Consider the following 14,634-nt stretch of genomic DNA (forward strand, 5'->3'; position numbering starts at 1 on the left):
ACACTAAATTATATTATTTTTTAAAATTTTTATTGGTATTAGTGTGTTAGTGTCCATTTCGTATCTGGTGTCCGTATCTGTGTCTGAGCTTCATAGATTTTAGTTTTCTTTTTTTACTACTAGTTGATTTTTTTTTAGTTAACATCACTTGGTGATGATGCTATCTAGAAAAATGATTTTTTGGGTTAACATGAGGATATTGATGAAGGAATAAAGTAATAAAAAATTGCCTTTGAAAATGTGTATATTTTATTAATTAGAAATTTATAAATTGTTACTACAAATTTACAAATTACACCAGAGGTCCTTTATCTTATTTATTTGTAACACTTTAGTCCTTCATCTTTTTTTTGTCCCGTTTAGATCCTTTATCTTATTTATTTGTAACAATTCGGTCCTTTTTCGCATTTTTTATTCAAAAAATACTGACATGGCTTGACACATCAGAAACTTTTTTTTAAAATATATTTTTATATAAAAAAATCCATAAAACAGATGAAGAGATATGGGTTCCTTCATCAGGTTCCTTCAAATTTTCCAGAGAACACAAAATCCCCAACTTCAACCCTAGAAATATCAAAATCAAAATCCCTAAGTTCACAATAAACCTTGAGAAAAATTACAGAGAGCACAACAACAAATTTCTCTTGGCATAAACAAATCTGAGCTTTTTTATTGTTCTAAGATTGAGTTTGGTTTATATGAATTTGTTGAAATTTCTTGTATTTTTTGTTGATATGGGTTTCAATTTTGTTATTTTTTTTATAATGAATCATCAAGTCCATGATGTACTAAGGTTAATTTGAGTTTTTTCTTGTGTTTTCATCGATTTGGACTTTGATTCATTGGTTTAATTTGGAGTTTGGTTTTAATGGAGTTATTTTGGAAAGATGATAAAGATGATGAAGATATTCATCATTTTGCTGGGTTTCTTTATTTTCAATAAAAATTATTTTAAAAAATAAAAGTTTCTGATGTGTCAAGCCACATCACTATTTTTTGAATAAAAAATGAGAAAAAAGGACCAAAATGTTACAAATAGATGAGATAAAGGACCTAAACGGGACAAAAAAAAGATGAAGGACTAAAATGTTACAAATAAATAAGATAAAGGACCTCTGGTGTAATTTTGCCTTTTTCTTATTTCTTATAAAGTCATTTCACATTTTTTTTATTTAATTCCTTTTTTACAATAAAGATGATAATTATGTTTGGATATATTTAAGGAAAAGTGACTTGAACACATATTTAAGGAAAATATTAACATGTGTTCTAAGTGCACATGTCAAGAAAACAAAAATATAAAAAGATTATATTCACACTTGAGCATTCAACTATTTAAGTATTAAATATTTTATATTACTAATTGTAAAAGTATAATATTTAAATACATTAACATATATCCTAAACTTGTTTGAGGGTACTGTTTAACATTTTTCAAGTCCGAAACCAAAACGTGTGCGGGATTAGCAGTTTAGTACGATTTGATTCTGTAATTGAGCGGAAGAAAATAACGCTGACTATTGACTTATTGTACGAAACAGAAATGCGTGTGTACTCCTCAGCTATGCATCATATCAAATCCTTACAATTTTTACTATGCGTGTGGCAACCACGGTAAGGATAAGAATACACATGAATGACCATGTCATCATAACTTTCTATTGTTTCCTTTTCTAACTCAACAAATATTGATGATGTCAATTAATTCAGGCACCATATGTAGTAAGCTTGTTCAAAAGCTATAATGACATTAATTAATAACACGATTACTGCCTTGATTATACATTATTACAGGTAACAAACAAACGGGCCAATTCTCACGTCAGTGTATTAGTAGCAATTAGCAAACACGATTTTAAAATTGGACGATGATGTCAAGTAATTGCAATCTTAATTAGTACTACTAGTATATTGAAAACAAAATTATACCGTAGTTGTCCATGTCCAAATCTGAACAAAATTGCCTACACGGCTTCACGGTTTATTTTTTTAGTTTTCACTATCGGTATTCAGCCCACTAGATTGTATAATATGGTTTGAAGTCAGTTCTGACATCAAGTAATTTTAGTCTCTGAACAGTGATCCTTCCTAACAAGTCTAACACCAATCACCAATTGACCAACTAGTCACGACTTCATGATTTAAATTAATCAGGATTAGACTTTCTAAGAATGAGATTAGAAGTCGACCTCTATTAGGTGTTGTCTGTTTTGGTTTTCTTCATCGCTGTTCCGCTTATATAATGCACCTTTATTTTATAGTTCCGCTTCTCCAGCCTCTGTTCCGCTTCTCTGACCTCTGTTTTGGTTTTCTTAATCGGTTTTTTTTCATCGGTGTTCCGCTTATAGGTGTAAGTGATGAAATTCAAGAGGACGACATAGGTGATGCGGAGGATGATGTAGACGATGATGAGATCCAAGAAGACAAACTTGAATGATGTTTTTTAGGCTTGTACTTGAAGTATTAAACTTAAAGAAACTATGTATTTTGCTAGACTTGTACATCAAAGAGTATAACTTAAAGTATTAAGTAATGTTAGACATTGTTTACCACATGTATTTGAAGATTTCATTAACTTTTGTGGTACACACGTGTTTTTTTTTTTGTTTATAAATTTATAATCCTCTGGTTCCCAGGGGAAATGACCCTAGTAATCCAGAGTTCGGTCGCGAGGTAAGTAAAACCTGATCAAGAAATTGTTTCACTCAGGAATCGAACCCGAGTTCTCCCAAAATCCACACACGTGTTATATTTGGTTCAATTTGTGTTTGATAAATTTTCATTGTCTACTTTATTAAATTATGGTAGAAATTGTATTTATATTATTTCACTTTTTGAGAATATTTTGTAGTTATTGCCAGATGTGAGAATATTTGCCTTATACCGTTCAAACATAGTACACTTTTAGGGAACACTTCAAAAGTGTCTCCAATAGTGACAATACTTCAAAAACATCGCCTAAGATGTAAGGGGGAAAAACGTCCCATTTTCTTATAGTATAGGGGACGATTTTGAATAGTGTAGCCAAATAGTGCGAAAAAAACATCACCTATGACAATAGGCAACGGTCGCATATAGGACGACTGAAAAACATCCCCTATTATTTTAGACAACGTTTTTCACAGTTCTGGCAACATTTTTCAATTGTTCCTAAAGAGCATAAATGTTGTAGTGTATTCTAATGGTTTTGCCAAATTTGATTCATATTATTCTGGAAAATGAACTGTATGCGCCTTTTAGTCATAATAATAACTTTCCAATTGTTGGTAGAACTGGAAAACAATGATAAGAAATCATATTTGATTAGATTTGAGTGTCATCTTAATTTAGCGTATGTATTTTCCAGATGCTTTCGCTACAAGTAGATCCTTCTTGCATGAGGCATGCCATGGTGAGGAGCTTGGGGATCACCTTTATGATATCTCAAAGATGGTTTATATACCACATGATTATGATTATAAAACTCTCTCTCTCTCTCTCTCTCTCACTCATAGAATATTAGCCGACAATAGCACAACTTCGGTAAAACAATATAACACCACAAGAAGTCTATTTTAGATTTCGACTTAATCTTACCTAATCAAAATTGACATAGTCAGTGATATTCTTCTTCACTACGGTGGCGGTTAAAGGAAAATTGTACTTGTAGACACTCTGACGCCGAAGTTAGATTATGCCTGAAGTGAAAGTTTTAGAGAGTGAGTAAAAGTATTAGAGCCTTTTGCATGAGATGGGTTTTTATATGTTTCAGCACAGAGTTAAGACCATTAATGTGAGGACAGACATGACGTCATCGCCATTAATAGTTGTCAGAATAAAGTCATGATTGGCGGTAAATGTCAATCATTCTGATGTCGCCCGTTACAGAAGGCCGACTTCTATGATCGTTGGATAAGAAGGCACGACCTTGAGCCTATTCATTATTGGGTCGAGCACGACATGAGAACAAACAAACTCCTCATGTGTTGGGCTTAGGCCCAATCCAGAACACAACTCATCTAGTTATTGGAAGTTTTCTCTCTGTAAAAGAAAGTTGTTTTTCTATGTCTATTGGTGGCGACGGCAGCCACGCATCAACGTCCACCTTCTAAGTTGCGATTAAAATTGCAATAAATGTCACAATTGAGGGACTATAAAATTTAATTTTAATTAGGAGAGGATATTTTCATAAATGTGATAAAATATAAGACAAAAACTGCAATTAAGTAAAAATCAAACAAACTATAACTACAACCAAATGAACTCATCTAGTTTGTTTCATCAAATTAGAGTCCACATACTAAATGCACCAAGCCAACAGCAGGGACAAATCCTCGACCAAGTCAGATCACCGACATTATGTGAGGTATTTGGCCACCATATTTGAGAAACTGCATTCTCTTGCATTATTGTACTTGTACCTCCCACACTATCACTTGTCATTGTATGTAAATAATAAAGTGGGAGAGAGAAAATCTAGAGATGCAGGCTCAGACTCAGGGAGGTTATATAACTAGATTGAATTGAAGGTTTTTGCTAGTTATAGCTACTATCTGCCTACTTAATTTGTAGCATCATCCTCCTTAATGATATAGGAATAGTACACAACTACATTGTAATACAAATAATGCACATATTAATGGCTTGTGGTACCTAAAAAACAGAAAAGAAAGAAGGTTGGAAACAAATATGGTATGCAAGTCACAATTAATTGGACCACATTGAGTTGAATTGAACTTGAAGGAAAATGTTGAACAAGTCTCATATCTAAACATCAGATAAAATAGAGAAGGTAATTGGTGTTTTTAAGCAAAAAAGAGGATTCCTTGATTACAACTTTTGGACTATAAACATCAAGATTTGCCACTAAAGCCCAATCCATAAACAATATCAATTGAGCATGCGTAATAATTCAACAAAACTGATATTTGTTAAGAGTCTCATATCTGATATAAGATATGATCTAGAAAAGTGTTTATAGTGGTGGACAATCATCATTTTACAAGTCATTTTTGTAAAAAATTTAGTTAGACCAAATCTATATTTTAAGATGATACTAGTAATAGACCCGTGCGATAGCGACAAACATTTAAAATTTTTGAAGTTAAGATTTGTGAATAGAAAATTATAGCAATTACATTTTAGGTGTAAATGAAAATTATAGCAGTTATCTTTAATCTCATTTAAAATATGTATGAAAGTTTTTTTTTTTTTTTTACGAAAATATGTATGAAAGACTTTTATGTTGAACAGATCCGCATATCCATGCGTGAAACTTGATCCTTGACATAATTGTTTTTTCCGATATACTATAGTTATGGTATTGACATAATTGATTTTTCCAATATATAGTTATGGTATTTTTCCATACTAAATTTTTTATCAGTGATAATTTGTCTCGTATATGATAGTTAAAATTTATATATCAGTTAGAATTTATCCCGTGTAAAATAATTTTTTTGAAATTTTTATTAGTTATAACTTGTCTTACATATGATTTTTATTTTGAAATTTTCATCAGTGATAGTTTATCCCATATATAATAGTTAAAATTTATGTCAGTTATAACTTATCCCGTGTAAAATAGGTTTTTTGAAAATTTTATTAGTTAGAACTTGTCTCACATATGATAATTTTTTAAAATTTTTATTAGTGATAATTTGTCACGTATATGATGGTTTTTGGAAATTTATGTCAGTTATAACTTATTCCGTGTAAAATAGTTTTTTTTAAAATTTTATTAGTTGGAAACCTGTCTCACATATGATAACTATTTTGAAATTTTTATTAGTAATAGTTTATCCCGTATATGATAGTGTTTACACAGTTAAAATTTATGTCAGTTATAACTTATCCCATGCAAAAATAAGTTTTTTGAGATTTTTATTAGTTATAACTTAACCCAATACGATAGTTAAGATGTATATCAGTAATTGATTTTATTCATCAAAGGTTACAAAATATTTGTAATTATTCATTAAAATAAAAAATCATTTATCCAATAAATTAAAATAAAAAACCATTTAAAATCATTATTATTTCAAAAAAAGAATAACTTTCCTGCAAAATGGGAAGACACAAAAATGGAGTTTAGAAAAAATGAAGATATTAGAGTATATTTTAAAAAAATGAGAAAGAAGAATAGAGAAAGAATAACTTACTTGATGAAGATGAATAGTGTAAGTGGTGTTTTAAATTTCAAAAAAGAGAAAGAAATGAATAGTGTAGAAAATGCATATTAGAAAGAAAAAATGTGAGAGAAAGAAATGAAAGTGAATGAAATGAAAATGAGTAAAGACGATATAAAATTTTGAATAAGTCAAGAGAAAGAAGAAAATTTTGAATTTCAAATTTGGTTAGACATTGAGAGAAGGAAAAAAGAGTGATGGAGGTTAGCCTGTCTTGGAAGAAGTGAAAACATGTCACATGACTCACTTTTTGCATTTGGCTAGGTTCATTTCTAACTGGATTGGAGCCGTTTTGCATTTGGCTTAGTTCAAAAAGTGATTTTTACTCTCACAACATTAAAAATGGTTTGGTTGGCTTAGTTACATGACTCACTTTATTGTGTTTTAGTTCAGTTATATGATTTTTAATACCCTTCAATGGGACACATGACAACTTCTAAAGTGAGAACAGTTTTGATCTTTCCACAACAATTAACTTTTTTATATAGATTAGATTAAAATCAAAATTCAAGATTCATTGAGTTCCGAGTATCAATTTAATTATCAAACCACTGATGTTATTATTATACTCGAGATGTCGTACCTAATGACATGTGTTTTAAGAGTATCACCTTTGATGAAATATGGCATGTAAATATGTTTATAAGTGGGGGATAATCTCCATCTTACAAATCGGTTCATAATATTTTTTTTTTGTCAAACAATCTAGTTGCTACTTACACACTTTAAGCATAAAAAAGTGAAAGATCCTCGAAAAAGTGAAAGATCCTCGATTCATACTCAAATTCCTACGTATCAACGTCTTTAACACTACCAGCTGAATTATAATTACATGACTGTCCATAATAATGTTGAATAGGCAAACTAATTTATTTTTCTTTTACAAGGTATCTCTCCTTGACCTGCCCAACAAGAAGTTGCTTGGTCAAAAGCTATGAGTTTGTAATACTGGAAACCGTACTCTCTTCCAACTTAATCATAATGTTTTTACCTCTAAAACAATGCATCCAAAGCAATAAATGGCAACAAGAAAACTCTTTATTTACTATGTACATACAAAGTGCAAACATAGCATGCCAGCACACCAATGATTTAAGTGGATATATGTGGTAATGGTGGGTCTATACCTCCAATTACTATTGTAGTGACCAGTAACCACCAACTTGTAGGCTAAACGCCACTAAGGAGGCACATGGTTGTGTAACTCTACATCAATCATATTTCATTGGGAGAAACCATAACAAGATTAAGAGATTCTTTTGGGCCCAAATAAGGAACTAAGGATATTATGGGCCAAATATATAGAATCTGTTGCATCTTAGCAAGTAAGTTCGCAGCCACTTTTGTGTACAAAATATAGCTGACTTGTTCACTCTTTACTTAAACAAATTTGTGGCATAGATGGTCTAATCATTTCATATAATTTTGGTGTATAAGATTTACTTAAGGGGGGACCATTTTTGTGGCAATGTAGTGTGTACTATATCATTAATCGCATTCAATATATATAGATCCATGTGAACATATAATGGGTACGAGTATGACACAATATTTATTTTCTTCTTCATTGTGAAAGTAAGGCAGCAATTGTTCATAACGTATTTTGGTGGGTTGGAGTTTGTAATGTTTTAACATTTATGGAAAATGATATAAACGTTTATCAGACTTAGTTTTTAAAGAAAAAAATATCAATGACACACTTACATTTATGGAAATTGTTATTCATAGGATAATATGATACACTTACATTTTTTTTTTGGGTCCATAGTTGGGTCTTTAGACATTTTGAAGCTAAGGAACTGTTCGAGGAAAAAACATTTGTCTACAATCACTCATGTAAAGGAAGCAGTAATGGAGAAGGAGGAATAACCTTTCTTATTTACACACCAATTAATCTCGTGGTAGACATAGTTAATTTCATACTTCTATTAATTCTTCCCGATCAATAAGATATAGAGTTTTGTGAAAAAGAGACACAAGATAAAGGTTACTTTTCTGGATTGGGCCAAGAAATCCGACAGCTGATGAATTGCCAACTGGGCCGTCGAGGAGGGCCCAATAAAGAACAGCATGCGAGGACCTGCGATGATTCAACGGTCATAATACGCTTGCGTATTGTTACGGCCGACCATCGGAATGATGAACATTAACTGCTCATCATGACTCTCCAGCCGTTTTCCGACAGCCACTTGATGACCATTAACGCCATCAAGGGTCTTGGCCCAGCGCTGGGGGACTATATATACAACATTCACCATCCTCACAAGGTACGTATTCACACACAATAGAAAACATTTGCTTTACTCTCACTGACTTGAGCGTCAGAGCATCTGCAGGTACACAACTCCCTCCACTTCACCAGGGACTTGAACGGAGCAATGTCAGATGCGGTCACTCTTCTGATCAGGTAAGATCAATTACCACCAACTTTATGAGAGCGAATTATGTTAATCAAGCACTAAAAGAATAAAAATGAGACTCATACTACAAGCTAATTTGAGACCTAAACAAGACTACAAAGTTCAGGCATAATAGAGGTAGCTCGACCAATATAGAAACAAAACTTAATTATATTGGTGTGATAAGATCCATCAACGTCAAATTTGAAATCATCTTAGTTAAGAGGATGCCATTTTTTTAATTAGTAATAAAAAATACACTGAAAAATCTATTATTAAAAAAAACCTTGAAAAAGGACACTTTGCTAGCATGACCAACCCTCGTTGAATTTTATTTTATACTATGATGATTGAAATTTAACATAGGAATGTTGTGCTGTAATTGCATGATTTGTTCCAGTTGTTTCTTTAGATTTAACAACTCAAACAACAATCATTCAGATTGAATCTTTCTTAAATTTATGGACAGACACTGCAGAAGAGACATTTCAAATACTGCAACAATAATTTTTTCACACACCTCATTAATTTCAGAATGCTTTTCAATTAAATTTTAAAACAAAATATGTTTCCGCCAAGTCCCATTTTGAAATTTGGTGGTTTAAAGTAAACTTATAATTTGAATTCTAACAAATAAGTAGTATACAAAATTTGTTTCTTAAAGTGTGAAAATAACTTGCTTAAAATTTTATTTATTTTTTGTGAAGTAGTTTAGTGACAAGAAATTCTACCCTTAAGGTGGATAAGTGAGATGATCGGGATTCAAGGGGTGACAAATGTTGTATATTATATTTAAATTAATTATATATTGGTACAATTTGATCCCTATTCACATAAATTACATTTAAATTTTATGTAATATTTATTAAAAAATGATCAACCCCTGTTTGATTAGTTTTTGGAGTCGTCCTCTTTATTCTGACTGAATTGACCCTGATTCCAACTAGTATTTTTGAAAGAGATAAATGTAAATATATTTATAAAGTGTTTTTTTTAGCTCTAATGTCTTCCTTGTTTTGTTCTAGACCAGAAGCCTCTGACACTATGCATTCTCTCGCCCTAAATTTATATTAGCAAATGAAAAAGGTATATTCGGATAAGATTGAGTTGAATTTTATTACAAGTTACAAAATTTGAATTGTGTCTAATTCAATCATAAATTTTATAATAATAAATTTTTACAGTAAACTTTTACAGTAGTCGATATCCTTTAGTTATAAAGACTTTGTCCATCTCAAGATCATAGCACTTGATGTGGGAACCATCATCTTGAGCAATGTCATTATCACCTTACTCTTTTAAACCATAACTAGAACCTCACTAAGGTTCTTTATTCCATTATTGACCATCTTCGATCATCAACTAATAACTAATCATATTAATCAAGTGTGGGCTTTGATTATGATTTAAGAAGCATAATAGCTGGCTACTTTATACTCATGCAATTTATATATGATCTTCATAAATAAAGTTGGCTACGAATCATATTGTGCACAACAAATTTTATAGTGGAAAGGAATATCCTAATAATCCTTCTTTTTCCCTTCTCTACCAATTTTCAATTCCATCAACACGTATGTTCCTTATTATTTTAGTAAGGAGATGTTATTATTAGATTCTAAAACATAATTAAAACAATATTAAGTAATCTTAAGAAAAAAGTAATCAAAATATTGTATTTTTGGAAACCCTATAGGATCAAGGTCTATAGATAGTAATAGTTCAAATTTTGCTGTCAATACGAAGACCTTGCAATCTATGAGATTTCTCCCGATTCTAGTGAACACTCGGACCAAACTCATCTAAATTTTCTTAATGAAATTAATCAAATAAATCTTTTTTGCCACAACTACAATTGATCGTCCATTAAATTTTGGGTGAATTGTGCAAATTATGAACTTGGCGCCTATTAGATGCTTAAGTGTCAAGTAAAGGCTATGACAATAATGTTGTAGGATATATATATATATATATATATATATATATATATATATATATATATATATATATATATATATATTTTTAGTTTACGATGAGTTGGGGATCGAACCCAGGACCTATAATAATATAACTCTCCCACAAGAATAAAATTTGAATTTCACTTATGTTCTTTTATTTTTTCACCACTAATATCCGACCTACTAGACTGCCTAATATGGTTCGGGGATCAGTTCCGATATTAAGTGATTTTAACTCCTCTCCCCAATCGCAGTTGCGAGGGATTGAACCGTGTGGTCCTCCTTACCAAATTCAGCGTCAATCACCACTGAACTAACTAACAATTGGTATATTCGAAAAACAGCTCAACCACCGGACCATGTATAAATGAAACAGATTTCATTGTCGACCTAAATGATCTAAGTTATTAGAATCCATTGGATTGGATACTTTTGATTGTGAGCATCAAAAACTCCAAAGTCTCTAATTAGGGCATGTTAGCCAAAGGAAATTTTGTTGGAGGGAGACTGTAATTATCAAGATAATCTATTATAATTTTTTAAAAACTTACACTACTACTTGTGTAAAATCCAATACTATATCACTGTGATTCTTGACATATATATTCACTCGTATACAAATGATACACTGCTACTGGTACTCTATAGATTCGAATTAGACATCCACGTTGGTGACCCAATGATTCAATAAGAGTAGGCCCAAGAAAAGAACGGTCCTGATTGATGGAATGGTGGGCCGTATCTGAGTAGGGTCATTAAGACTCACCATGGATCTTTCTGTGATGCCAGCAACTGCTCCATTTAATTTTGAAAATTTTTAAAAAAGAAAAGAAACACAGAAGATGGGGAATGATCCACCTGTTTGTCAGTGACATTGTACATTGGTTTGGGCAATAACCAGCACCTCTACCCCACCACCTGAGCCAACACCTGGAAACCGATAAGGTCTTATACCCCACTACGTCCTATTACTTACTACTGTGTACCCCCCATCCCATCCCATCTCTCTTTTACTATAAATTCTTAATCATATTCATTCATCATGCAGTAAGTAACTATATAAGTATAGTATACTTCTACCGATCGTTAATTGATTCAGTAGTGATTGACGCTAAATTTGATAGGAAGAACCACGGTTCGATCTCCGCAACTACAATCGGAAGGGAGCTGGAATCATTAATATCAGAATTGACCTCCGAACCAGATTAAACCGGTAGTGAAAATAAATAAAAAAAAGTATATCATACTTCCACATTCATGTCACTCACACATGCATGATTCACTATATACTTTCATATCAAAAAGTAATGTCAATTTATTTACTACTATAGTTTTAATGTAAGTAACACTGTTTCATCCCTTTATTTACCGCACGAGCTTTGTTTGTGGCCCAGAAAGAGAGAAAGCAAAACCAAAATGCCTGTTAGGTAGGAAACTCAGCTAGCCGTGTAATGGAATCAAATCAAATAGTACTAAGTCGTTTTCAATCTTGGATTTCTTTTCAACATAAAATTACAAAACCAATTAATTAAAAAGCTACTACTATCTACATAAATAAATCAAAAAGAAAAAAGAGAAAAATTGCACAAACAATGATGATAAGATATCCTGTAGTAGTAATGAAATAATTCAAAGAACACATTTTTTACCAGAGGGAAAAAAAAACAAAAAAACAAAAATCAAAAGAAAAAGCATGCTGCCAAATAGTAACCCAATTGTTAATTAAATAGTGACATTCATCTCTCATCACATCTCCCAAACCCTAAAAAAAAACTGTCTTCTTTTTTCTTCACTTCTTCACCTGGAAATATCATTCTCTCTTGCAAAATCTTAATCACACCAAAAAATTAATTTTGGGAATTATAATATAATAAACAATAAAACTCAATTTAGAATAAGATCAAACAAACCTCACGTGTGTTAAAATTAAACACATCATCAAATCAAAATACTAGACAAGCTGTAATGTAAGAAGAAGCAGAAGAAGATGATGATAATGATAATATTCTTCTACCAAGTGGTGATGATCAACTTGTGTGTACTTAATTATCATGTCTATCATCATGGCTACCGCCGCGATGATGTGACTGTGATCCACTTGGTTGATGTTGTTGTTGTTGCTGATGAGATTGAGGGTGATCAGTAACCGGACGATAAGGACTAAGACCGGCGAGCATACTCAAATGTCCTTCATTCATGTTCATATTCATATTAATATTACCACCACCTCCACCTCCGCCACCACCGGACGAATTACCTAATTGCTGACCTGGCATCAAAGCCATAGGTTGTGGAAAATTCATAAAATGTAAACCACTTGTTGAAACTGCTCCTCTATATAAAGCAGCAGCACTATTATTCACCGACGGAAATGTCCAAATAGGATCACCACCACTCATTATTTGGTTATTAGAATTAGCCACCATCCATATATTCGCCGGAATTTGAGTATGACTTGCCGGAATCGAACCTGCACTTGATTGCAATAGATAACTTCCCATTTGATGTTGTATTGATGATAAATCTTGCTCACTTCCAGTTCTTCTCTTTCTTCCACCTCCCATAGATTCTTCTCCTCCACTTGTTTCTGATAAATCCAACGTTGTAGATGAAGATGGCGCGTTTGCGTTTGCGTTTCCTTCTCGAAGCTCTTGTTTCGCCTGCAACATGTTTGTTGTTAGGTTTAGGTTATTTGATTGAAAATTTAGAAGCATTGAAGTGTTGTTGTTGTTGCTGTTATCTGAAGATGATAAACCAATTCCAGGAAAAAGTGTTCTGCGTTGTTGAAGTGAGAAATTGGGGTTGAAGTAAGAAGATCTAAGCTGAGATGGAACAGACATGGATGAGCCTGAGCTACGGAGAGAGATGTTGAGGGAAGTGAAGTTAGCAGGAATAGTTCCAGTACCAGTTGCTGCTATAACAGCTGGTTCAGCTTGTTGTAGGAGCCATTCAATGGTTTCACCGTCAGATTTATGGCCTAATTCCCGTGTAAGTTGAAAAACCCGAGCGGCACAAAGTGCCGGCATTCTTATACGGCGGCCACGCCCTTCTACTTTGGTATGACGGTCTTTAGTGGAGGTTCGTTTTGGTGGCGGCTTTTTGTTTCCAGGGTCTGAGGTTGTTGCTGCTGAAGCCGATGCTAATTGGTTGGATCGGTTTGAATTTGATGTACTTGGTTCTGTTGGGGAGATTGGTGAGATTGCTAGTGAAGGATATGGTGATGAAGTTGAGCATGATGCTGCTTCTTGATTATTATCTTCTTTTTTTTCAAGAAGTTGAAATGGGAAATTTTGTCGCTGTTGCTGCTGCTGATGCTGTTGATGGTGAAGATGCTGATGGTGGTGGTGATGATGGTGGTGGAGATCATCTCCTCCCTCCATGATCGCATGGAGAGTAATAAAATTTATAAGATAGAGACTATTTGTGATAAGTGAGGTTATAGTTTAATATGTATATGGTGGGTCTTTTCTCATTTTAAGTAAGAGATATGGGTGTCAAGTTATATTTGTTACTTTGTTTGTGTAAATGAAGGAATTTTGTTTTGGAATTGTGAGAGAGAGAGAGAGAGAGAGAGAGAGAGAGAGAGAGAGAGATGAGATAAGGAGAGGAGGTGGAGGAGAAGAGCTTTAAGCAACAAAGATAATGAGTGGGAATTATATGGGTGAGCTTTAAAAAGCATGATTTTTTCCAGAAAAGAAATTGCTTTCTTGAGTTGTGTTGTTGATGAGCTTTTTAATTATAACTGATCAGTGGTTTGTCTATTTTTTTTAATTTTAATATTTCTCCTTTACATTTTTAATGTAGATATTTTAACATTTTAATCATTCTAGTTGTATGTAAAGACCAAGATTTAAGCTGGAAGTAGGAAAAAAAAAATCTAATTTTTTTATATTTGGTATTTTTTAAAAAATTTAATTTGGTTATTATTTATTTATGTGTGATGCAAGAGAAAAAGGTCGGAATTGTATTTTTTTTTTGCCATTAGTTTATTGATTAGAAATTTCTCCTTAAAGATGAATAAGTGAAATGTTCAGTATTCAAACCCTAACTTCTGCATGTAATATATGCGATATTTATATCAACTGAACTAAACTCACTTAGAAGGGT

The 14,634-nt window shown here is 32.4% G+C and overlaps 1 protein-coding gene across 1 annotated transcript; it reads right to left on the reverse strand.

Moving 5' to 3' along the window:
- Positions 1-12,120: 12,120 nt before the first annotated feature.
- On the reverse strand, positions 12,121-14,408 carry LOC123885030 (transcription factor TCP15). The gene has a single exon (XM_045934252.1). The coding sequence runs from the start codon at positions 13,905-13,907 to the stop codon at positions 12,570-12,572; it is 1,338 nt and encodes a 445-aa protein (XP_045790208.1). The 5' UTR covers positions 13,908-14,408; the 3' UTR covers positions 12,121-12,569.
- Between the last annotated feature and the right edge of the window lie 226 nt (positions 14,409-14,634).

The sequence above is a fragment of the Trifolium pratense genome, linkage group LG5 (assembly GCF_020283565.1).
Source record: "Trifolium pratense cultivar HEN17-A07 linkage group LG5, ARS_RC_1.1, whole genome shotgun sequence".
In the NCBI taxonomy this organism is placed as follows: domain Eukaryota; kingdom Viridiplantae; phylum Streptophyta; class Magnoliopsida; order Fabales; family Fabaceae; genus Trifolium; species Trifolium pratense.

Bases quoted from the DNA above. Each gene is read 5' to 3' on its own strand.
- LOC123885030 (XM_045934252.1), bottom strand. From the start codon at position 13,907: ATGGAGGGAGGAGATGATCTCCACCACCATCATCACCACCACCATCAG.